The sequence below is a fragment of the Cornus florida genome, unplaced genomic scaffold (genome assembly GCF_030987335.1).
Source record: "Cornus florida cultivar Cherokee Brave unplaced genomic scaffold, ASM3098733v1 CherokeeBrave_3.0.0_Hap2_Chr11, whole genome shotgun sequence".
Taxonomy (NCBI): Eukaryota; Viridiplantae; Streptophyta; class Magnoliopsida; order Cornales; family Cornaceae; genus Cornus; species Cornus florida.
This window is the reverse complement of record NW_026775581.1, coordinates 113,466,415-113,490,614: the sequence shown is the minus strand read 5'-3', so window position 1 is coordinate 113,490,614 and position 24,200 is coordinate 113,466,415. Positions and strand designations below refer to the sequence as shown.

Sequence of the window (24,200 nt, the reverse complement as noted above, 5' to 3'; positions counted from 1 at the left end):
GGGACCGTACACAACTTCTTCTAAGTGTTACCCTTTCTTTGAATTTGGTACCCCCACAAACTTAAACGCAGACGTTACATGCAATAGATTCATAAATAAAATAAAAATAAAAGAAGATGAAGAAGGAAAAAGTAAAAGAAGAGAAAGAGAGAGTGAGAAAAAGAAAAAAAAACTATGGTTATGATTATATGGCAACTGAATAACTCCACCGTACGTTTAACTTCTACACGATGCCTATTGAGCATATATGTATGTGAGTGTACATACCATTGTGTCTCTCCCCATTAATTTATTTAGAACCACCTTCCAAAAGAACAGTCTACACTCTATTTGTCTGAGCTTGAACTTCTTTACTTGTAACTGTAGAGTCGATCGAGTTCATTTCATCGTCTGAAAATGTGGGAACCTGCAAGTAGTTCTTCATGGACTTTTGAGGGTGGAAGTAGTGGTGTTGTTCCAATGGCATCATATCACAACATCACAAAGGAGATCCGTGTGCTGTTGGTCGACCACGACAAACATTGCCTTGCTACCATAGCCCAAATGCTTGAATCATGTTCATACAAAGGTAGAGGAACATCATGAGCCCAAGCCTCTCTAGCTCTCTCTCTCTCAATTTTACTTTCTTCTAGATTTTGTTTTAAAATTTTATGGATAGAACATCATCTTAGAAGCTTTATTCTCTCTCTCTCTCTCTCTCTCAATTTTACTACTTCTAGATTTTGTTTTAATATTTTATGGGTAGAACATCATCTTGGAAGTTTTACTCTCTCTCTCTCTCTCTCTCTCTCTCACACACACACACACACACACACACCCTTTTTTCTTTTCTTTTTTTTGGGTGAACTTATCGTCTTCATTTGTGTTCCAATTGTGGTCTGAGTACATGCATGTTCATTTGATCATATTTATATATATATATATATATATATCATGAAACAGCTCTATTAGGTATCTTGGTCTTTACCAATTTTCCAAAAGAGTAAGGCTAGCTCCGGAAGGAGTGGTTGCACTGTGAGTTTTTTCTCTTTTTTTTAAGCCGTTTGAATGAGAGATTTGGGTTCAGAGTCTCTCAATCAAAAAACTGCAAGGAGAGTAGTTTTTTCCTTTTAGAAAAGACCTTTTTTTTTTTTTTTTTTTCGGGCTATATCATCTATCATTGCTAGGCAAGATGCTGAAATCTAGGTCATATAAGGTACAGGGAAGTACATGCACTGATTTATGTTCTTAGGACCCATCTTGTTTTAAGGCTTTCTACATAATATCTACTGCTGCATGCAATCACTGAAAAAGTGTGCAGATACATACATATATAGCACATTTTTTTTTTTTTGAAAGGTATATATAGCACAAAGTTCTTGAAAGAAATTGATCTTCTAAAGTAAGTCAAGGTGATCTATCGATCTTATTTTTATTTGTAATTTTCTTTTTCTAAATCAGAAAGTTATGAATCTTAAACCTCTTAGATTTGAATTCTTCTTGAAAAGAAGTAGATTAACATTTTTCTTTCTTTCTTTCTTCTTGTTCTTCCTTTTTCTTTTCTTGGGATAATAGAATGATCATGTTTGATCAGTTGGTCGCTTCAACAAATTAACAACCAAATTTGATTTAAATTCAAACTAAAGTTTGTTTTGTGATATCTCCATAGAAGTACTAATTTGTGTAAATCTATAGGATTTTTCTTTTTCTTTCTTTGTTTTTTTTTTTTTGTAATGTAAATTTTTTTCTATAAAGGAATTCTTCATTTTAAGAAAAAAATTGAAAACTGTTCCAAACTTTTTTGACTGGTGCAACTTGAAGAATTTGTATCATTTATATATTTAAAATTGTTTTTCTTGCACCATTTTCTTGTTAATTTATTTTCTTTCCTCTATTAGATTTTGTGATTTATGTGGACAATGTAAAATTTTAATTTATTTTTAATTATTTCTCCCCTGTATATATAACATGGTAGGAGTATCTGAACAAATTTGATATACAACATTAGCCTAATTCTTTATTATCTTAATTTTCTGGACCAAGTAGTTTCTAAGGAAATCCAACATTTTTTGTGTAAATTATTTCTAGGGTAACCATTTCACTCGCAACCATAATAAATCGAATAATATATATATATATATATATATATTTTCTGGCAATCATTTCAAGAACAATCAACCAGTGATCCTTTATTTATTTATTCATTTATTTTTCACCTTTTAGGGCTTCCTTTACATACAGTCAAACTTTTCATGATTTTCAGGTTTCAGTTTCTTAATTATAATTTATTTTTTCCCTAATCTGGGGTCTTGCAGTAACAGCAGTTGAACACGCGGTGGCTGCTTTTTTAATGCTTACAGAAAGAAAAGAGCTTTTTGACCTTGTGCTTGCAGAGATACATTTACCTGACATAGATGGATTTGCGCTTATCCATGAGGCAGTTAAAATGGAAGTGCCAGCAATATGTGAGTGTCGCGTAAAAGTCTCAGTTCTTCTGCTACATATTTTTCTTCCCAACACTAATTGCCTACTTAAAATCTTAAAAATGTCTAATGAATTTCTTCCTTTTCCAATGTATCCATTTTTTTACATATATGTTCTCAAATCAAGTAATGTCCCCGGATGAAAATGCTATGATGGCAAGGATGGCACTAGAAAATGGAGCATGTTTCTTCCTCAAAAAGCCGATACATATGGAAGTTCTGAAAAACCTCTGGCAACATGTGATGAGAGACAGGATAGTTAATAAGTTCAATAGGTCTGGAATATCCAAGGGAAGTGTCATTGGAGATTACAATGAAACTGAAACCAGCTACTTAAAGAACAAAGACGAGTTGAAGAAAAAAGTGATGAGCAGAAAATCTACAAATAGAAATGAAGAAGGCAAGAGTAAGACTAAGATTAGAGCTGGAAAGAAGCCTTGCACTGAATGGACAGATGAACTCCACGCAAAATTCATGACTGCTGTCAATGAGCTCGGGGAAGGAAGTATATCCCTTTTACTTGCATTTTAATTATAAAAATATTTTTCTTTTTCTTTTTTCTTTTCGGGTTTGTGGTACATATTGAAGTTTATACATGTTTCTATATATTACCTGCAAGTAGGGTGTTATCCTAAGGAGATACTCCATCTAATGAATGTACCAGGTCTCACGCGAATGCAAGTTGCAAGTCATCTTCAGGTTTGTTTCCAGCTCTTTCTTCTTCTTTTTTCAGTAATTTTTCCAGTTCTTTTAATATATGGTACGAACTCAAAATTCCGGTAAATGAGTGAAGTCAAAATCTATTATGTTAATGCTGAAATAGCTGATCGTACGTGTTGCTGGCAGTTTCTACCAAAGATATGCATAAATGATTGAGGTGATATTGTATTTTCACTTTAGACTTGATGTTAACTATCCTGTATGGATAGCAATATATATCGAGCAAAAATTAGCCTATATGATTAGCAGGATGTTGTATCTTTAATTTGTACCTGTCCTGTACTGCTGCTGCTTTCTTTTTCTTTTTCTTCTTCGTTTTTTTTTTTTTCCCCTGTAATTAACTTTTGTTGTTGCTGCTGCTTCTTGCACTACTACATCAAATTGCTATGTAAGTTATATAATTTAAACTTTGATGGATATACTTCAAAATCATATACAAGTTATGGCATGCTTTAAAAGAATTTTCAAACCCTAGGTCCACTACTTTAAGCTGGTTTATATTTTCAAAAACAAAATATTGATGTCAATATATTTTCCATCATAGTCTAAAAATTTAGTTCATATAATCAAATCAAATTAAGAATTCACATGTAATAGATAACGAACAAAATAACATACTTCACTTAAATCTAAGATAGCAACAAAATTCCATAACAACATGTTTCATTCTAAAATATAATTAAAATAATAAATGTATGCATTAATATTTTTGTTAGTAATTCTTTTTAATAATAACAGTCTCTCAAATTTACTAAAATAATAAATAAATAAGCCACCAAGTCCATGAGGCCCCCGCCGGTGCAAGTTTGCTAAAATAGTCCAAAGACTAATTAACCTCTCTAATTAGTTCTTGGCTAATCAAGTAATAATCTAATACTATCAAATATAAATTAATTGATATCAAATTTCTTTGTAAGTTAATGGCTAAATGCTTGCATATATTATAAAAGCTTATTCTGACAGAGAATGTGTGACTTGTGTATTTATACCATCTAGATTGTGTAGCTGGTAGTTTCTACCAAAGATGCAAATACATGATTGGTGTGATACTGTTTTATTGCTTTAAACTTAAGGTTTACAATCATGTATGGATGACAATATAGGGCAACAATTCGCCTATATAATTAGCAGGATGTGGTACATTTAATTTATAACTTTCCTGTACTACTGTTGTTGATATTTTTTATTTCCAGTAATAAATGTTGTTGTTGTTGTTATATAATTTGCATTAGCATGGATACTTCAAAATCATATACAATTTAGGCTATGCTCTAAAAGATTTTTCAAACCCTAGGTTCACTACTTTCAGCTGGTTTCAATTACAGCATCAGATGATTAAACCTACACACTTCTTTAAATTTTAAAAAAGTTGCTAAGATTGACACATGTTCTTTACAATAGATGGTAATTAATAACATAAAATGCTGATTAACTCCAAGGCACATAGGACTTGAGTGAAAATTTTATTAAATCCGTATGACTAAATTTATGTGTTTTGTGATCGATCAACATTTTCCCTTACTACCAAAGGGCCTTTGGTCCAATAGTATAACCTCCCCATCTTCAAAGAAGGGGAGGGGTTCGAGCCCCGCATGGACAATAAAAGTGTGTGTGTTTGCTTTACCATCCTAAAAAAATAATAATAATAAATAAAAAACCATTTTCCCTTACTCATATATTGGTCTTCTCCAGAAATGCCGTAATGACAATTGGCGTGCCCCAGAGGCACGAAAACCAGCTTCATCTTCGAATGATTTGGATAATGATCCACAATCCAATCTAGCTCCAAGGAGGTTCGGTTCAATGCCTCGCGTAATAAAATGCTCTTCCAGTTCTCAGTCTCATCTCCAAGAAAGCAGTGAAAACTATTCTGGTCCAGAAATGTACTCTCCATTGTGCAACAACTTCTCTGGAACCATGAATGAGGAGGATCCGACGCAACTAATCAATCCACAAACTGAAGTGGTACCTGAATGCTTCGGAAACAATATGGTCTCACCTAATTATTCTGGAATGCAAAGTATGGAACAAGAAGGAGAATTTGGGAGACTAGCTGATCATCTTCCCACCAAGGATTACACACAAAATGCACTTGAGGTTCCTGCTAGTCTTGATGATGTAAATGAAATATCAAGTGAGAATGGGCACGCGAAATTGGCTTTCCTGTCAAACATGACTTCTCAACAAAATCCTGAACAAATTTTCTCAGAAGCCAACCATGCAACACTTGGGCCAGGTTCTCATACTACTGCACCAAACCAGAACCAGTTCTCAGATGACTTCTTTGATTTTCTTCCAGAAATGAATGATCCCCAGAATTGCTCCCACCTACTGGAAGATTATAACCAAAGTTCACAACAGTACTCCTTTGATTTCAACCAATTCTATTGAGCAGGTTAACCCTTCCCCCAAGCAACTTTTATGAATGTATTACCCTCTTTTAGATTTACTTATTAAGAGCTTTAATTTGATGAGTATAATGATGTAGTTTTCTGTGTTTTTTGTATATGATAGCATATGAGGCGCTCAACGTAGACATCAAGAAGACATGTGGAGGTGAAGGACCTCAAATTTTGTAATTGCACCATGTCATTCTGTGTGTACTGAGAGTAGAACTTCTAACTCCGCAACTATATATAAATAGTCAAAATATGTATTAAGTGACTCAATATATATATTTTGAGCCTAGTACTGAACCTTGATAAACAGTGCTTTTGAGTATCGACTGTTAATAACAAATATCTAGTTTATGAAGGTAAGTTTCTTTGCTTATCATGCAAAATTGAATGTGGTTAATTGTTTTTCTATATGCATAAAAGTTCGAGATATATATGAATCCATCAATATGGGATGGGAACATTAATTTGAGAAAACTGGATTAACCAAAACAGGTAAAAGTATGCATGGATTGGTTTTAGGCTTTCATGAAGAAACATACTTTCATCTCTTTCTCGTTCAAACTCATAGATGGTTGCCTTTACCTCCATGCATGTACTCATTTAATTAGAATGATGTCTTTTGAAGGTTATGTTTATATAAATAATTAGCAAGTTTAATTTCATTGGAAAGTCTTAGCATGCCTTTGTATTGCACAATTGAGCAGCCCCCTCACTTATTGAAACAAATAGTATCGGGTGAATCAGTGTGAAACTAGTACAAAACTAGTTGGATGGGGCTTCTTAGGCAGGTGAAACAAGAGAGGAGGAGATAGCTTGCATAGTGCATTAATGGCACTAAAAATGGTTAATGGACATGCAGCAACATAAAGAAAGGAACTTAATTGGGTGAAGATGATGCACCCAACCTTTGTCCACTACTCGAATTTTGACGCAAACAGATTCAGATGAGAATATTGTGTTAGGATTCTCTCAAATACCAATTGTAATTACATTTCTATTTTAGAGTTATATTGTATTAAGTAATCCTGGTCCAATGAAGAATGGTGTGTTTGGTCTCAATAATCAGATACGTGGTTGAAGGATGAGAGTTATGAGAAGGAGAGACGTAGCCATACTCGTGAGCGAGTATGTTGATAGGTAGAGGTGAGTTACAGGTTTGATAGAGTCAACACTGATGGCGTGAGGAGTGTCATGGAGTGATACACGGGGAAAAACTTTGAGGTAAAAGTTTGTGCACACAGTCTTGTGTTAAAAAATTCTCTAGTAATATCTCTGCATGGTGAATTTCTTCTCATGGGTCAACCATGTAAAATTGTCAAGATTTCTTTGTGTTACGTTTTTCTTTCCCAAGAAGAATCGGAACCATGTTTAAGTCTTGGGAGCCTTTTAAAAAAAAAAAGCACATGGAATCTCAACAAGGTGCAACAAGTTCAGTTGTAGGTAGAGCCAATCGTCACGATGATTAGAAAATCGTGATGGGTTACATGATATATAGCCCGAGTTGTCAAGAGCCTTGGAGGTATGACAAATCAAGTAGTGTACGTATGATACAGACAATCAGTGTTTTGTAGGAGGATTGTCAAGATCGAAGTTGCAGAGAATTGTCCAGATCAATGCTATTTCTATTTTAGAGTTATATTGTATTAGGTAATTACTGTTTAGACAGAGTGTGGGCTCTGAATAATTATAATCCTTATCCAACAAGAAATGGTATGTTTGGGCTCTTAAAATAGATACGTGGTTGAAGGTTGGGAGTTATGAGAATGAGAAATGCAGCCGCAAGTTGGAGTATCATGATAAGTAGAGGTGAGTTACAGGTTTGGTGGACTGAACACTGCAGTGAGTGCGAAAGGAGTGTTGTCGAGTGAGTTTGTGTGCGTACATGATAGTGTTGGAAATTTTTTACTATTGTAATATCTTTATGTATATTTCTTATTTATGGATGTAGCTCATATTTTAGGTGAACCATCGTGATTTCTTTAAATTTTGTTTTTGTTTCTCAAGTAATTTGGTTCGGTAAATTATGAGCCTTCTGCTAGCCCTCAAAAAAATAAAAAATAAAAAAATATATTCGTTGAATACCTCTTAAAAGAAACAGTGCTAGCAGCGATTCAAATTGGAAACAACAGTAACAGAATCAATAGTAGTTGACATTTTGCACAACGATGAATGCATGTGGAAAATTATTTAAACATACTAAGAACGTAAAAAAATTCAAGAACTTTCGTTGACATGCTAAAAGGTGTTTGGAAATTAATATCTGAGTAGCTTGAGAAAGAATTGCCACAAGAAAAATTTTGGATTGAAAGGATTAATATTATAAATATTTTAAACTTTCCTAGAAATGAACACAGGTTTCCCTATATTTTGCTTCCATTCACTTTCCATACCATACCTGATACCCCCACTGATTCCTTGCGAATGGATATTTTTGGTGAATATTGAATTATTTTCATATATGATTGTTGTACCTGAATTTCAATGCAGTCCTAGGGTTTCTTAGTTCTGTCACTTCTGTGCAACTTACATTTAAGGGAAGTAATTAAAGTTTGACATTAATAATTAGTCTTTTTTTTTTTTTTTTTGAAAGGTAATTATTAGTATTATTGTATTTTTTTTTCCCCGGTAAATCAATATGTTATATAAAACCAAACGATCCGTACAAGAAGTGAAGGCAAGCTCCAGAGAAGCCCAAATGCAACAAAAGATCAGGCCCAGGACCAGCCCGAACAGAAAAACAAAGCCCACCCAAACAAAGACTGCTGAACCAACTACATTTTGTTGCTGTTGTTGTTCTCATGGCCCTAACAAGATCATCAATAAAGCCCGTGAAGTCAAAGGAGGGCCGCCCCTGACTTATGTCCAAAAAACAGAAAAACATATCATACAACAAGATAAGCAGTCAGTCCATTTCAAACAAACCCAATGGCCCAATCAACCAATTAACTACCAACTATCAAAGCCCAAGGCGGGAACTATCAACAAACAGAGAGTGCAGGAAGGTGCAGGGCAAAGATGATGGCAAGGGTGGGTATGGTGCTCAAGAGAAGGTGAAGAAAGGGTTAGCGTGAGCCATATCATAGAAGGAACTTGGGAGATTCCACTCCTTGGCGATGGTCTCTGCATATGGGCATTTACCTTGCTTGATAGAAAACAATGGAAAGCACGCTGTATCAATTACAGTATTCAATTTTTGGAGAGGATGGATGGATTTGTTTTTAAACATTTTCTTATTCCTTTTTATCCAAATGTGATAAGCATAGCTTGCAGATTAGTATTCTGCTTGATTTTCCAATTGGAAGACGCCCAAATCAGGAAATATTCCCAGGAATTAGGGTTCATATAGAATCCACATTTGTTTTGCACACCATTCCACACCATTTTTGAGTATTTGCACTGATGGAAAATGTGTTCATGAGACTCCGTCACACAAAGGCATAAGATACACACATTTGGTTGAATTGTGTATTAAGAGGGCTTGCTTATCTTTAAGGAGCTTTTCTTGTATAGCCAGCAATAGACAAAAACAGTGTTTAGGTATAGCATTACTGAACCATACCAATTTGTGCCAACTTAGTGTTGGGTAAAGGCTGTGAGATGGCTTGAAGGGTATGTCTAAGAGAATAAGTTTTTATTAGTCAATCTTCACACCAACTTAAACAAGGGCTATACAGTGCTTTAAAAAGGAGCTGTTACTTCAAATGTTTTAGGTAAAGTGGTAAATATATTAAGAGACAATGTACATGAGGATGGGAAAAACCCATAGAAGCCTTGAGCCCAACAAAAACAAGGGCAAGAGAGGCAGAAAAAGCCAGATAAAACCAGAAACAACTGAAAAGAAAGGGACTAACCCCACCCACCACAAGAAACTGAAACAATCAATAGCCTATAATAGAATAGACAGTCAGCAAATCAGGCAGCCAAAGCAGAATACTAAAGCAAAAAGCCAGCAATCAGAAACTGAGAAACAAAAGCCTAAGCCAAGCTAGGCAGTCATCAATCTGGGATGTGAGAGGCAGCAACTTAAGTCCTTATGCATGAACTTGGAAGCTTCCATGAAGCAACAATGAGCCTTGCAGAGAGGCAATTCTTCAATTTGACATACAGATTCTTCTTCAATTATACTATTTCTTTCACTCTATATGGCATAAACACAGGCTGCAAGAACAAGCTTGTTGAATGTTGATGACTGATTGTGCGCTTTTGGAGATAGATGACCAGGAACTGTTGCTTCAAAAATTTATCACCAGATCATACAAGTATCTACTTGAAACTCAGACCACATACACAACAATATTAGTAACACAACCTAGTAGAAGGAAATAAGTCTAGTCAGTCTTTACTTGTCTGTTTGGTTGTGCTATGTTCTGCAATATTCATACAGAATTGAGCTTTCACCTCTCCTCTTTCGCAGATGAGGGGAACTAAATTTAACCCTTCTTGTGTTTTAAACCTCTCTCAATCATATCAGAGGAAATCATGTTTGTCTAATTTGGGTGCTACTCTTTTTTTTTATTTTGGGATAATGATACTGTAGATTTCCTAAATAACAGGAAACTCCCCTCTAGTTTCAAATATAACATCGACCTCCCCACTAGTTTAGGTCTGAGTAACACTGACCTCCACTATAATAAATCTGACACTCGTCTGCTGATGTCATGCTAAAAAATTTCCTAAAACCTGAGAATTCCCTTAAAAACTTGAAAATGCTATTTTGTCCACCATGTCAACATTTTTATTGATATGGCATCTTGCCAATCATACTTTTCGAAATAACTTAACACAATTTTTTTTTTTAGAAGCTGCTCAAGATCCTAATACTGATGACTTGTATTTTCAGTTAGATCAGTTAATATGCCTACTCCTACTGCATCAAAGAAGATAAATACAAACTGGATAGTGCAGAATATTGTTTCTGAGTGAAATAAAATAGTATCATTCTTTGGCAACCTATTCTGAAAAACTTGTTATTATATATGGATGTAGCTTTAAGTTTAGACATCCATTGTAGATGTACAACCTAAGTACCTCAAGGCTGAATTTAATCAAGGGTCTAAAGCATCAAAACGATATCCAGACTAACAAGGATAAAATAACCAAAGCAGATCGACTCAACCAAGAAAATAACACAACCATACAACGCCAATTTGTAACCAGTTTAGCTCAAGGGGTTCTATTGAATTATATACAATCAACCCTACTAATGCTTTTGATCTTCTTGGTACCATCCAAAATCGTGCAAAATACTGAGTTAAGGAAGATTCAAGTTTGACCATGTAAAGAACCCAATCATAAACCACAAACATTTTTCGGTTTTAAGACATAACTGCAAAATCAGTGGTTCTTGAGAGTTCCCATTGCTTCCAGATCGGGGGTTAAATCTTGTGAACTGGACTGTCCAGCTTCTTTGACGTACTCATGTCGCCCATACACAGTTTCCATCTCTGCTGTTGAGGGCTGAACAACATTTTCTGCTAACATTCTGAAGTAAGCATGAGGTGCCCACCCTGCTTTATAGAGAGAGAAACAAATAAACATATATACATCACTGAAATTAATCAAATAAATAAAGGTGAGTTCATAGAGAGGGAATGTACAAGCAGCCAAAGTCATTCTCTCAAATAGCAACTCCTATGGTATTTTCTAGTAACTAGTTTCACAAAACTAGTGAATTTTCACTGCATTACATTGCAGAGATAATTGTATAATACAAAGGCGTACAATCTGCTCAATTACCTGTTAAGTTGAAGTACTGCTAAAATATTATTATCCTAATCTTTCTACTACTCTGTTTTATATATAAATAGTTGACTATCTCATAAAACTAAGAGACATAAGAGAGAGATTCATAGAGCATCATTGTGGGTTTTAAGTGCATATAGAGATTATTCTTATTCATCATTCTTCGTTAAAATTGGTGAGTGATATACTAGTGTTGACATCTTACTGATGTTGAGCTAAATTGGAGTTCAACACTAACTACACAATCAATCGAGATTGACTAGATGACTGGTGTGGAGATTAAAGAGCTATTGCGATTGTGGTGGATCAGTTTCTGTTAAGAGGTAACTAGGAGTTCTGGAATACTTGAATTGTTAACCTAGTGCAATTTCTCTTTCATGTAGATATAGTGGATTTGATCTGACTTGACTTGGTCCTGTAGTCACTGGTTTTTCCCTTTGGGGGTTTCCACGTAGAAGATCTCATGTCCAATGTGCTTCCCATTAATTACTTTGGTTTATACTACTTATTATTGGCTGTTTGATGATATCGGCATGATGAATTTGTTGATTTTTTATATATTGTGTTAGTTTAACTTCTGCTTCATTTATTGGTAATTTAGTTGAAATTTTAGAAGTAGTTAAAATTAAGACAGCCATCAAGGCCTATTAACCCCCCTCTAGGTTTCGACATGGACCTTGCACATACTCCCCACCCCATCAGAACCATTTTCATTTTCTATGATTTTTTCTTATTTAAACACTTGATTTCTTATTTCCCATGATTTTACCAAGTGATTGATGCTTCCAAAATTTTCAACTCTCACAATGAACGTGCAGCTTGTTCATTTCTATGATTTTTTTCTTATTTAAACACTTGGAATTTTTTTTGTTATTTCCCATGATTTTACCAAGTGATTGATGCTTCCACAATTTTCATCTCTCACAATGAACATGCAGCTTCTTCAGTCTATAGTACTTGAATGTTACAACTACAGTCAATACAACGATTTGCTTCCCTCTAAGACTAGGAAGAAAATTTCCATCTAAACAAGCTTCATAATACCTCAAAATCAAATGCTCAAACCATATTAAACTCGCCCTAACTAATAATGTATTTAACTGTAGGTTTGGCTCTTAAATCATTTAAAGATGTAAATGATAAAAGAAGTTAAAAAAAAAAAAGTAATAACATAACAAACCAAAATATGAGAATGTAACTAAAATCGTCAAGTATTTATGTATCTTGCTTACATTGGTACTGAAAATGTAAAACTTATCAGAAAATCAACTAAATAATTTAAACGAAGAAATTGCCACCACTTGAAAGTTTCTATTCTGAAGATTGTTAGAGCAGTTATTAGCCTTGAAATTTTTAGCTTTAAGCAATTTAGATAGGTGACAATATAACTTAAATCGGACCACAATTTAAGAAGTTCAGCGCCACTTGGGCAATTATTTTACTGTTACAGATAGTAACTTAAACTAGTTAAAATTATATATGTACAGACATACCATTCATATCATGTGGGAACGGAAAGAACTGCAAGTAGCATAATGAAGAAACTACTGTTCCTGTATCAAATAAACGTTATATATATCAGAAGCGTATTTATTTTTTTTTCATTCATGGGCAAATGAATTAGACTACAAAGAAATCATCTTTTATTCATGTTAGATGAACAAACCTAAAAGGCCTCCAGCAAATACATCGGTCCAATGATGCCAATAGTCATCCACTCGAGAAACCCCTATAAGTGCAGCGAAAAGATAAGGAACCAGAACAATACAAAGTTTTGCAATGTGGCCCCTACGATCAAACACCTTAATTTTCCCGGATAAATACCATGCAAGGAAACCAAGACCTGCGAAGGACCCTGCATGTTGAAAACCAAAACCCCGTTAAGCCCATTTATGTTTAAGGATCCCAACTGCAGCTGAAACATGAGCTACACATACTAATTTCCTATCAATTGTAATTAACCTCTGGGGATGATTACAGAAATATTTATCCCAAAAACACTAACTGAATATCTTCTTAAATTTTGGACGAAATTTTTTAATGGACAAAGCAATGCTACACTGGTAGAAGATGTGCAGAGAATCTATAAGGCCTCGTGAACTTAAACAAGGACAATTTTTTAGGAAATATTAATGATAGTTGGCATTTCTAGCAAGAATATTTTGACATGCCTTTGGGGGACCAAATACATTGAAAACATATAGAATTTTGCTGTACTGAACAGTTGTGAAGAAACCTAGTCCTCAAAATAATGTATAAGTAACTGGCATAAATGGATGAGACTCATATGCAACAACACCTTTGTCTTTAGTTGACATGCTTAATTAACCATCGAGAGTTGTAGTTCAATAAAACATAATCACCAGATGCTATGTTTGACTTACATGAAGTATGCCCACTTGGGAAACTTTTGTGTCCTTCCTTTATAATCTTTTTCAATCCATGGCACATAACATTCTTCGTAATGGGATCAAACACCTGAAAATGTAAAGTAATACCTCACTTTAGGCAAGCAAGAAGCTGGTGTAAGCATGAGGCATTAGCTTACTAAAATTAATTGGAGTAGGACTAGATTGAACGGATTATTGATGACATATGAGAACAAGAACACACCCCTTTTCCATCTGGGAAACATCGCCAAAAGAAGTTTGGTCTTGGTCGCCCAACAGCATCTTTGATTGAATCTGTTATAACTCCAGTTACTAGAACAGAAAATAGAAGGCCTGTGCTTGCACAAGAACATGTGTCAGTATCAAACCATGACAGTTGAACAGCCACACTAGTTTAACATAAAAAATAAAATAAAAACACACACACACACACACAAAAGAATTACCCAGTATAGCATGGTGCAGATCATAAATATCCCTTCGGTGAAGATAATACACCATGAATATTACACAAGGCAGCAATACTGCATAGATCTGTTACTTGAAACAGACAAATTAAAACATTGAAAATTAACAAATTTTTAGCAACAGAAGTGCAATAAAAGTCAATATGACTAATCACAATAAAGTAGACCATACGGGAACAGCCCAAAAAGGTACAGTATCCTCTTTGAATGGGTACTTCAGGTCTGTCATCATCTCCTCTCCCACAAAGCGATGAAAAGGTTCAATCATATTTAAACCGAAATCAATCAGCACAAGAAGCAGAAGAATGAGCCAGTCATGCTTATGCACTGTTAGAACCTTGGTTCCATGGGATTTTATTGTGTGCTGAGCTCTCGACTGAGTCTCCGTCATTCTCACCAATAAATCTACAAAAAGAAAATTAAGGTCTTATATGAAAACAATTGTGGAGCATCAGATGACAATGTCAGCGCCTTCACATATTTTTTTTTTTAATTTTTTTTCCAGTGATGAATGAAACACATTCCTCCCTAAACATACTTATACATGATTATGCAATCGCTATATTACTTTCGCTCCATCAACTACATGGTACAATTGATGCTCTGAAACCAGATTCAAGTTTCAATTACAAAGATGCATTCAGCAAAGAATTTACTTTAGGACCGACAACATTTGACTTTAGAGTTTAGACTTCTTTTTTTTCTTTTCAATTAATAATATGTTTCAACTTTGTTACCCAACCCCTCCTCTCAGATGTGATGCCACCAATGTATCACGTGCAGTGACACCGGGACATTCAATTCAAAGTATTGTATAGTTTATCATTCATGAACACCTATTGAATTACAGAAGTAACACATCCCCCTGTTCAACACTCTCTCCCTATTATTAGTACAGAAAATTTTCACAATTTGGGAAAATTTTCACTCTATGTGTCTATTAGAAACACTAAAAGAACCATAATAACTGAATGAGTAATCCCAGAGAGGATGAGGATGACAACACAGACAAATTTTGCCAAAATGGCCACAAATCATTGATCGCTATTTATTCAATTTCTACCATAGAATTACCTCAATTACAACCATTTTACATTAAGGAATAAATATTTCCATTTTTTATTTTTTAGTGAAGTGAACCATTTCCAACCAAACAGCATTTTGATGTATGGCTACAGCGTAAACCCTTGATATCGCAAATCATGTATATTGGTCAAACCAAGACTTGAACTCGAGATCTCAATGCAGTAACTTTGAGACACTACCCAGGTTATAACTACTTCCATATTGCCACCACCATTCATTAACTAAGCTAAGAACTAATTGTGCAGCAGTTGAAACTTTGATGCCAAGCCACAAAATTGAACCATAAGAATGATACATAACTACAAATGAACAAATATATTACCATGATCTATGAGTAAGAAAAAAAAAGTATCCTATCATTCCTATGTGCATGAAAATGAAAGAAAATCCATCATCTCACAAAACTAGGCTTAGAGAACTACTCTCACTTAACAAAATAAATAAATAAATATCGGGGAACATAACTATGCAAGTTTGCAACTATGACCTACCCCAACTCCACTTAAGAATCTAACCCATTTTATTGTTTGAGGATACATATATTTTTTCTTTTTATTTATTTAATTTATCGAAAAGGAAAAGATACATTAATAAGGTCCAGAACATGCTCTCTGGCTAAAGCAACTCTAGATAGGAGAGGGATAATCCTAACAATAAAAAATCAGAGGCTCTGATTATCTATCACAATAAGAACATAAAGCCAGCCCAATGTGATCACTAAATGCATAAAAGGCAAGTCACATTTATTCAAGAAAAAACATATAAATTTAGGGTTTCTCCTGCTTATTCCAGTAAATTCATAAAACCTAGGTTACATAATTCTTACTTGCAATATACACGAAATTATCTTTATGTAATTATGCATGTATGTAATTACATCTATATGAACTGAGAAAATCATCCATGACAGAATTGATTCGGAACCCAATAGACAAAATTGCATTCAGAAGAGAGAGAAAACGAAATTGTACCTCTAAAATTTGTAAGATTGAATGAAACATCTATATATATAATGTGAATGTGTTCAAATATATGTATTTTCTATATGTAGAGAGAGAAGAAATCATACCCTTTTGAGGAAAAGAATGGTGAGAAGAGAACTCGAAGAGAGAAAGAGATAGATAACAGATGTTTTTATGCAACGGTTTGAAGTTTTTGAACTACAGGTTCGGTTGGACGATAGAAGCGCGCGGCCAGCTAGACAATCTATAAACGGCTCATTATATAATTAATTGTTTTCAATATGTATTACTTATTGGTTATTACAGAGTACCATATATATATATATAATTAATTAATTAATTGCACATGTGGATATGTACGTTTCATTTCAGGATAATGAAAATAAAAATAAATAATCTCTGCTCTTCATGCCTTCATGGCAGGTCTAACTTGAGTGAGTCAATCTAACTTGATCCTAATTTTCACCTATTTGATAAATCAATTTTTAAAATTAGAATTTCAAATTGAATTTCAATTGAAATTTTTTAAGTGGAATTTAATTTGGTTAGCCTCGCAGTTCGAAGTTCGAACCCAACTCTGAATTGGATACAGTTTGACTTCAATTGTAACTCAATTACATATACATATACATAATAGTTGAATATAATATAACATATTGTTGGAAATAACCTGTTTTTGTGTTTCTTCTTTTTTGAAACCTAAATTTCTTGAATATTAATTCTTCAAAATATTAATATTTTAAGAGTTTATTTCATATTTTTTTATGTTTATATTTTGTTTTTAGAATATTTTATGCGTAGAGCAATCCGAGGTCAAGTGAACCTGATTTTTAGCTTAAATTTTTCTAATGATCTCAATTCAAAAAAATATTAAAAACAATTTATACACATGTTGAAAGTCAGGTTGAATTCTTCATGGGACTATACTCCAGAATTTGCTTCGATCTTAACTTAATTGGGTGGGAGAGAGAGGAGAGAGAAGGACATTTATATGAATTGATATATATATAAATTGAAACTACGTTATTAAACCCAAATTGAAAATTGTCGACCTTTTCTTTCATTTCTTTTCAATCAAACACCGGACAGTTTTCAATTTTCTCAAATTTTTCATTCAATACCATATGCATGCTGCACAACACTAGGCAGTTCACAATTTTCGAATTAATAGGAAGGAAGCTTAATCGATTCAAAAATTGTAATAGAAAAACAAATATTTGTGATAATTTTTTTGATGTTTTCTACTCGGTAATTTTGTATTTTTATGTATGAAGATAATCAATTCGTGTGTAAATCTCTATATCTCCGAACTCAAACTATGAAAGAAAGTATCAACAATAATTAATTTGATTGTAGGATTAAGTGCCAAAAAAAAATCCCGATATATAGAGTTTGTGTAAAAGTGGCCCCTACTTTTTGAAAATGTGCATTTCAGTTCGTAAAATTCAAAAAATGTGCAAATAAGTCCCTCTAGTCATTTTTTTTTTTTTTTTTTTTTTTTTTTTTTTTTTTTTGTCAAAATTGACATAAAATAAATTCAAAAACCCAATTTTGCCCTTTGGTTAAGTGCAAAAAAACCCCATCTACTATCGATATAGTGCAAAACAACCCATGTGTGGTATAAAACCTCCTTATACTATTAATTTGGTGCAATTACCCCATATTCGCATAAAAAAGACATTAATACCCTCTCCAATATAAATGAAATAATATTAAAAAAATTAGGCAATATAAAAAATTCATGCTAAACAAATATATAATATAACCACTACTAATTTTCATCTAACCAGACCATGCCTAAAAATTTCAAAAATCCATTAACTTTAAGACCATTAACTTTTATTTTTGAATTTTTTTTGCACATAAATTTTATACTAATAGTTAAAAAATTCAATATTATCCAATTAAAATCATTAACTTTAAAATAAATATATTTAAGATATTCGTAATGACAAAACAGTAAAAAATTAATTACTAATGAATTCTGAACTAAATTAAAAATATATTAAAAAATAGAACTTTATTCCTCTTGATTATTACATTAAAGTGAATTTTTTTCTTCCTTTTTTTTTTTTTACCCACTGTAAAGTTAAACTAACTGATAATTTTTTAACAAATAATGCCTTTGGTTTATAAAATAATTATGATAAATTTCAAGGATGATCATTATTCTTTATTTTTTAAAATTACAATCTTTGTAATTTCAAAAGAGCAGTGCTATACTGCCCGACCATTGTTTACCCGACCCCCACCGACTGTCCTACGTGGCCGTCCACGTGTTAATTTTTTTTTTTTTTTTTTGGGTTGAACCGGATGCCCCGTCTCTCTCCCTCCTCTCTTTTTCTCTCTAACAATCGGTGACCAACCTTTCTGGTGAACATTCCGTGACCACCGGTGAACCATCTTCTCCGTCAAAACTATCTTTCTCTCTCCAGTAAACTCTCTCTCTCTCTCTCTAAAAACCAGTGAGACCCATTTCCATTGTCAGAAAAAATATATATATATTCATACCCATTTAGTTTCTCAAACCCTTAATGAAATTGGGGGTAATCGATCTCCATCTATAAATCCAAAGAGCTCAATCCATCACCCTCCATGGCCTCCACCTTAATCTCACCTCAACAAACCAACCAAAAACAAACCCATTGAGGCAAGCATATATATATATATATATATATATCAATACAGGGATTTATAATTACCGAAAAAAATATAGAGATTTGTTGTGTGTGTATATTATCATGGAGATAGAGTGAGTAAAGAGAGGAGTTTTGGTAATATTGCTAATGGGTCTTTTGGGTTCTGATTTGGTTTTCAAGGTCACATTCATGATACAGAGAAAACACTGATGGTGGTGGAGTAGGACAGAAAAGAGGAGGCTGCTTAGCTAAAGGCTGAAGCCGAAGGTGAGGACATAGGCCTTGAAAGTCAGAGTGGATGAAATTCAAGCTCAAAAGCAAAGAGGAAATCCAAATATAACAAGTGTGCTGTGAGGGATCAGTACTCTAAGATGTGAAGGGAACCGGTGTCTCACCAAAACTACATGCTCTCGAAACCGGTCCGACTGTTCATCTTGCTCAATTGATGGGTATCGAGATGCTCTCCTTCCTCCAAGAACCTAACAAACAACTCAACTAAAGCTCTGCTACAGAGTTTTTTTTATTTATAAGTAAAGCTCTGCTACAGAGTTGTCTCTCTATCTGCATCACTTCTTCCTGCCGATGGGGTAGGCGGTGGTGACGGTAGTGAGTGACTCGACGGGTGGTCGCTTAAAATGGTGGCTACGGCCGATAGGTGCAACCGGTGAGACTGGAGAGGTATTGTGCAGTCGCCGGTGAAAGAGATAGATGAGAGAGTAGAACTGAGTCGAATAAAGGGTGTGGGGACTGTATGCCAGATGGACCAATCTAATATTGACATGTACTGTCGGTTTGTAGTCGGGTGAAATTAGTCGTCAAAATTAACATTTTCCATTTCAAAATTGTTTGCATTTGCTCGCTTTACGTTTTCAGGGGACCCAAAAGGGTATTGTGGGTCTTACTTTCTTCAACTCAAGGACAATGAAACTACTTTTTCGGTATAGACATTCATCGACCTGGTCTAATAAGGATTCTTTTAAAAGGAAATTATGGTATTGTGTGTGTGTGTGTATAGACTATATAATGTAATATATGTTTTTTCAAATGAGGAAAAAATGTCATCTCTTTTTTTGAAAATTTATTTTATGTCAATTTTGATCAAAAAGTACTCAGAGGAGCTTATTTGTACCTTTTTTGAATTTTATATACTGAAATGCACATTTTTAAAAGTAGTAGGGACTATTTCTGCACAAACCCTATATATCAGAGATTTTTTTTGCACTTAACCTAGAAATTTATATTAGAGATGGGATTAATGTCTTTTTATGCGAAAAGGGGGTAATTGCACCAAATTGATAGTATAGGGCGTTTTATACCACACATGGACTGTTTTACATTATATCGATAATATAGGGAGGATTGTTTTGCACTTAACCCTTAATTGTAACATAGTTCATAATGTTGATATCGACTTACTGTATAATTGTGCATAATATGCAATATAAAAATTGGTAGCCAAAAACAATTGGTACAAAGTACCCTCTGTGTATTTCATCATAGTTTCATGCTAAATTAACTCACCTAGGTTCCCCTTTGCCATTGCAGCTTCGCCAATCTTAAGGAAGCACAAAGCCAAAGCTTATAGAAGTGAGGATTGCTTTTATTACCTGACATTGGACCTACAACATTTTATCCAACTCCAAGGTAATTAATTAATCTCCTTGCTTCATTTGAGATTTCACATGTGAGATTCAGCTGCATCACGGCTGGGTCCCACTGTTTGTCCACGTATCTATAGACTCTGCCTCGGAACTCGCGTCCCCTTTGTATTTGCGCGTTCACAAATCTCTTTGGCGTGAAGGCTTCAGACGAAAAAAAGAAAAACTTACGTCGCTGTATTTTTGTATCTACTGCCCTCTTTCTTTCACGTAAGCAATTTTTTTCCTATTAAATAGAGTATAATTTGAAAAATTATTGGTATACAAAGTGATCAAACTGTCTTGGGTTGATCAGCACATGTGATGTGGATTTAAATATGTGAAAATCATTTCTATTATCAATGTATATTTCATAGTTTCATATAGACCAATTAAATTTGCCTGGACTAATAAAATTATAAAAACAAACTGAAGCAGCATAAAAACATCAACTTACCACTCCTCTATAGGTCCGGCCACCAATGGATCCACCACCTCTCCCACCCCATCCTGCCACCACCACTCAACTCTGCAACCCTGATTCAGCCAACTCCTCCCCCCGCACCCGTCCAACCGACACCTGGGACGAGCCTCTCCCGCCTGTCCCAGGTGCCAAGCTGCGCATGATGTGCAGCTACGGAGGACACATTGTGCCCCGTCCCCATGACAAGTCCCTCTGCTATGTTGGCGGAGACACCCGCATGGTGGTCATCGACCGCCACTCCTCTCTCTCCTCTCTCTCAACCCGCATCTCCCGCACCCTCCTCAATGGCCGCCATTTCACTCTCAAGTACCAACTCCCTAACGAAGATCTCGACTCTCTCATCTCCGTCACCACGGACGAAGATCTCGACAACATGGTAGAAGAATACGAGAGAACCACTTCAAACTCAACTCCAAAGTCTTCTCGTCTTCGTTTGTTTCTCTTTCTAGCCAAACCTGAAACATCCACTTCCATGGGCTCTTTGCTCGACGATGCCAAGTCGGAGACTTGGTTCGTGGACGCTCTCAATGGCGCTGTCTCGCTTCCTAGAGGACTCTCTGATTCAGCAGTGGCTGATTGCTTGCTAGAGCTTGATGGGGCTGTCAATGCTGATTCATGTACTGATCACTTTGAGCCTCAGAATGAGTCTTTGGGTGGTGAAAAGATTGTGAAGAATGCTCAGGATGTGCATTCAACCATGTCCGATTCGCCAATGGTGGAAACTACTTCATCACTTGGCTCAAGCTCTTCTTCTCCTTCAATGTCAAACTTGCCACCCATTAGAGTTAGATCTGATCAGGAAGGTGGAGCTAGGTTGCAAGATCAGATGGTTGGTTTAAATGAACGTCTTTCACAGATGGGTATTGCTTCCAATGTTGTAATAAAGCAAGATCATGGTCATGGGTTGGTTGTGTTGTCTGCTCCACCTCCTCTGCCCACTGTTATTGGTCAAACATATACTATGGAAGCCAATGTTACTGTTAATTCTGGAGCTCCTCCTACTCATGAACACTCAAATAGGCTGTTTTCTGATGATGAGAGATCGGATCAGGGAGCGCCGACTGGGTACAGAAAACCACCATTGCCACTGCAGCCGGTGCAAAGGAAGCTTGGTGATGCTTATAATTTGCCGTCACCGGAATCAAAACATGCTGGTGGCTTCAATTTGCCATCACCTGATTCAGTGGCAAGGTACCCGTCTGTATATGTTAATGATCTTGAATTTTGGGATTTTGTACCTTTATTTAGACTTAAATCTCTGATTAAACCAAAATTTTCGCTCATTAGGCTTGAAACTAGTGGTTAGTTTACCTGGGAGTTTTTCTGATATCAGTAGAAGTGATCAATTGATCCAGGTGAGGTTGGGAGACTAGATCTAGGCATTGTGTGCCATGTACTAATGACCAAAAATTAAATAATTTAATTTGGTAACAAGCTTTTTTTTTTTTGGTACCAGATGGGTATTTCCATGTCAAAGAGGAGGATTTTTTTGGAAATATTGGTTTGCTTTGAACTTTGCAATGATACACTTGGTCTAATATGTTCTTTTGATTTGATTTTTGTTCTCAGTGATAGTAGCATTGCATCTGGAACTTCTCTCTCAAAACATGCAATGTATCATGATCCAACCCATGCTGCAACTAGGGAAAACAGAGCCCCTACTAGCCAGATTGATCCCAAGAGTGGCGTCTTGGATCCAAGCTCCCAAATCCAGATGCAACAAGTTCATGACTCTGTGTTCATGCAGCCTCCACAACAAAATCAACAACAGTTTGTTCATGCCGGCACGCATTATATCACACACCCTGCAGCAGCAGGCACAGTGCCAATCTCATCTTACTACCCAATGTATGCCCCCTCATCTCAGCAACAGCTCCAACCCCAAATGGATCAACAGTATCCAATGTACTTCGTACCAGTCTCCCAAACCCAAGTTACCCAACCTTTCAACTTATCTGTGCAACCCAATATAGCTGATGCCACAGTTGTGGCTTCGAGCAGGCCAGCCTATAAGGAATCGGTCCCTCCCATTTACCCAACAAAGACAGGCATTTCTAATGAACCGGAACTGGCTGCAAGTGTATACAGAACAGGAGCAATGGCAACTACTCCACCTATGGTACAAGTTCCTTCGAATCAATACCATCACCAGCAGCAGCAGCAATACGTAGGTCTATCTCAAATGCATCATCCATCCCAGCCCATTGCTGCTGCTTCTGCTAATTACGGCTACGAATATGCTCATCCTACATTTGAACATGAACAGATGTACTATGCTCAGCATCCGGCCACGCCACTGCCTACTCAGAACCAAACCATGAACCCAGCTGCGGCTGTCATGTTATCGCAGGCCTCAGCACAGTTACCTGCAGACAACACTAATCAGCAGACCAGGACTTCATAACAGTTATAAGTCCGGCCAAAAATCGAGCAATCTGGAGTTGGTCCAGTTCATATACCATGGAGTTCTCTCTTGCAGCTATGGTTACAAGTATAGGTGTTAGGTATTTATATTTGATAATAAGGGATTCGGTCATCGTCCCCTTTATTATGTCTTTATGCCAATCTAAAACACTAAAGCACTCTTCTCTGTTCAGTTTTTTTTTTTTATCTATTTTATTGAATAAGAGTGAATTTTTCCTTCTCAACTTGCCCCATTGGTGTAATGAACACAATGAGGGAACAGTGAGCATTTTTTATTCCATGTGATAGAATGTAGCTTCCCTGATTTAAAGTTCTATGCTAAAAATAACTGAATTCCTGTTGATTAGAATTCAACATGCGGTAATGTTTGTCTTGTTTATTTAGTATCAATTTGTTTGGATGTAAAATATATTTTAAAAAATATATTTTTTTTATTTTTTGGTGTTTGATTGTGGTAAAATATTTACGAAGAAAAAATAAAATAAAATTTAATAAAAATGACTTATCCTTCAATGGATTCGGCGTCAACCTCGACGTAGACCTTTGTCAAACACGAAAAAAGTAAAAATAAAAAATATTTTCTAAAAAGAAAAAATATTCTCTAAAAAGTAATATATATTTTCTAAAAAGAATATTTTATATGGAAACAAACATAGCAATCTTAATAATTTTTAGCATTCAGAATCTCCTAAACACAAACAGTTACCCCTAACCCAGTGAGCATGAGCCAGGTTTGATTTCAATGAAGTTGTGGGAGATACCCTATATGTGGAAGCAATTTGCTGAGC

At 35.1% G+C, this 24,200-nt stretch overlaps 3 protein-coding genes across 3 annotated transcripts; 2 read left to right on the top strand and 1 right to left on the bottom strand.

Moving 5' to 3' along the window:
- Positions 1-396: 396 nt before the first annotated feature.
- On the top strand, positions 397-5,573 carry LOC132281891 (two-component response regulator ARR14-like). The gene is made up of 5 exons (XM_059783551.1): positions 397-568; positions 2,295-2,444; positions 2,590-2,967; positions 3,085-3,161; positions 4,875-5,573. The coding sequence occupies exons 1-5, from the start codon at positions 397-399 to the stop codon at positions 5,571-5,573; spliced, it is 1,476 nt and encodes a 491-aa protein (XP_059639534.1).
- Positions 5,574-10,915: 5,342 nt separating this feature from the next.
- On the bottom strand, positions 10,916-16,425 carry LOC132281890 (lipid phosphate phosphatase 2-like). The gene is made up of 8 exons (XM_059783550.1): positions 16,336-16,425; positions 14,353-14,585; positions 14,160-14,247; positions 13,937-14,046; positions 13,708-13,801; positions 12,990-13,178; positions 12,817-12,876; positions 10,916-11,088 (listed from the first exon to the last, which is right to left on the bottom strand). Exons 2-8 carry the CDS (start codon positions 14,569-14,571, stop codon positions 10,916-10,918), a joined length of 933 nt encoding a protein of 310 aa, XP_059639533.1. The 5' UTR covers positions 14,572-14,585; positions 16,336-16,425.
- A 4,561-nt stretch (positions 16,426-20,986) lies between these two features.
- Positions 20,987-23,392, top strand: LOC132284809 (uncharacterized). The gene is made up of 2 exons (XM_059786938.1): positions 20,987-22,179; positions 22,558-23,392. Exons 1-2 carry the CDS (start codon positions 20,987-20,989, stop codon positions 23,390-23,392), a joined length of 2,028 nt encoding a protein of 675 aa, XP_059642921.1.
- Positions 23,393-24,200: the final 808 nt, after the last annotated feature.

Coding starts and splice junctions, on each gene's coding strand:
- LOC132281890 (XM_059783550.1), bottom strand. CDS start 14,571: ATGACGGAGACTCAGTCGAGAGCTCAGCACACAATAAAATCCCATGGA. Junction 13,802..13,936: donor GTTTCCCAGATGGAAAAGGG/GTGTGTTCTTGT, acceptor TTACATTTTCAG/GTGTTTGATCCCATTACGAA. Junction 11,089..12,816: donor GTTCCCACATGATATGAATG/GTATGTCTGTAC, acceptor TCTATAAAGCAG/GGTGGGCACCTCATGCTTAC.
- LOC132281891 (XM_059783551.1), top strand. CDS start 397: ATGTGGGAACCTGCAAGTAGTTCTTCATGGACTTTTGAGGGTGGAAGT. Junction 569..2,294: donor TGAATCATGTTCATACAAAG/GTAGAGGAACAT, acceptor GGGGTCTTGCAG/TAACAGCAGTTGAACACGCG. Junction 2,445..2,589: donor AATGGAAGTGCCAGCAATAT/GTGAGTGTCGCG, acceptor TCTCAAATCAAG/TAATGTCCCCGGATGAAAAT.
- LOC132284809 (XM_059786938.1), top strand. CDS start 20,987: ATGGATCCACCACCTCTCCCACCCCATCCTGCCACCACCACTCAACTC. Junction 22,180..22,557: donor TCACCTGATTCAGTGGCAAG/GTACCCGTCTGT, acceptor TTTTGTTCTCAG/TGATAGTAGCATTGCATCTG.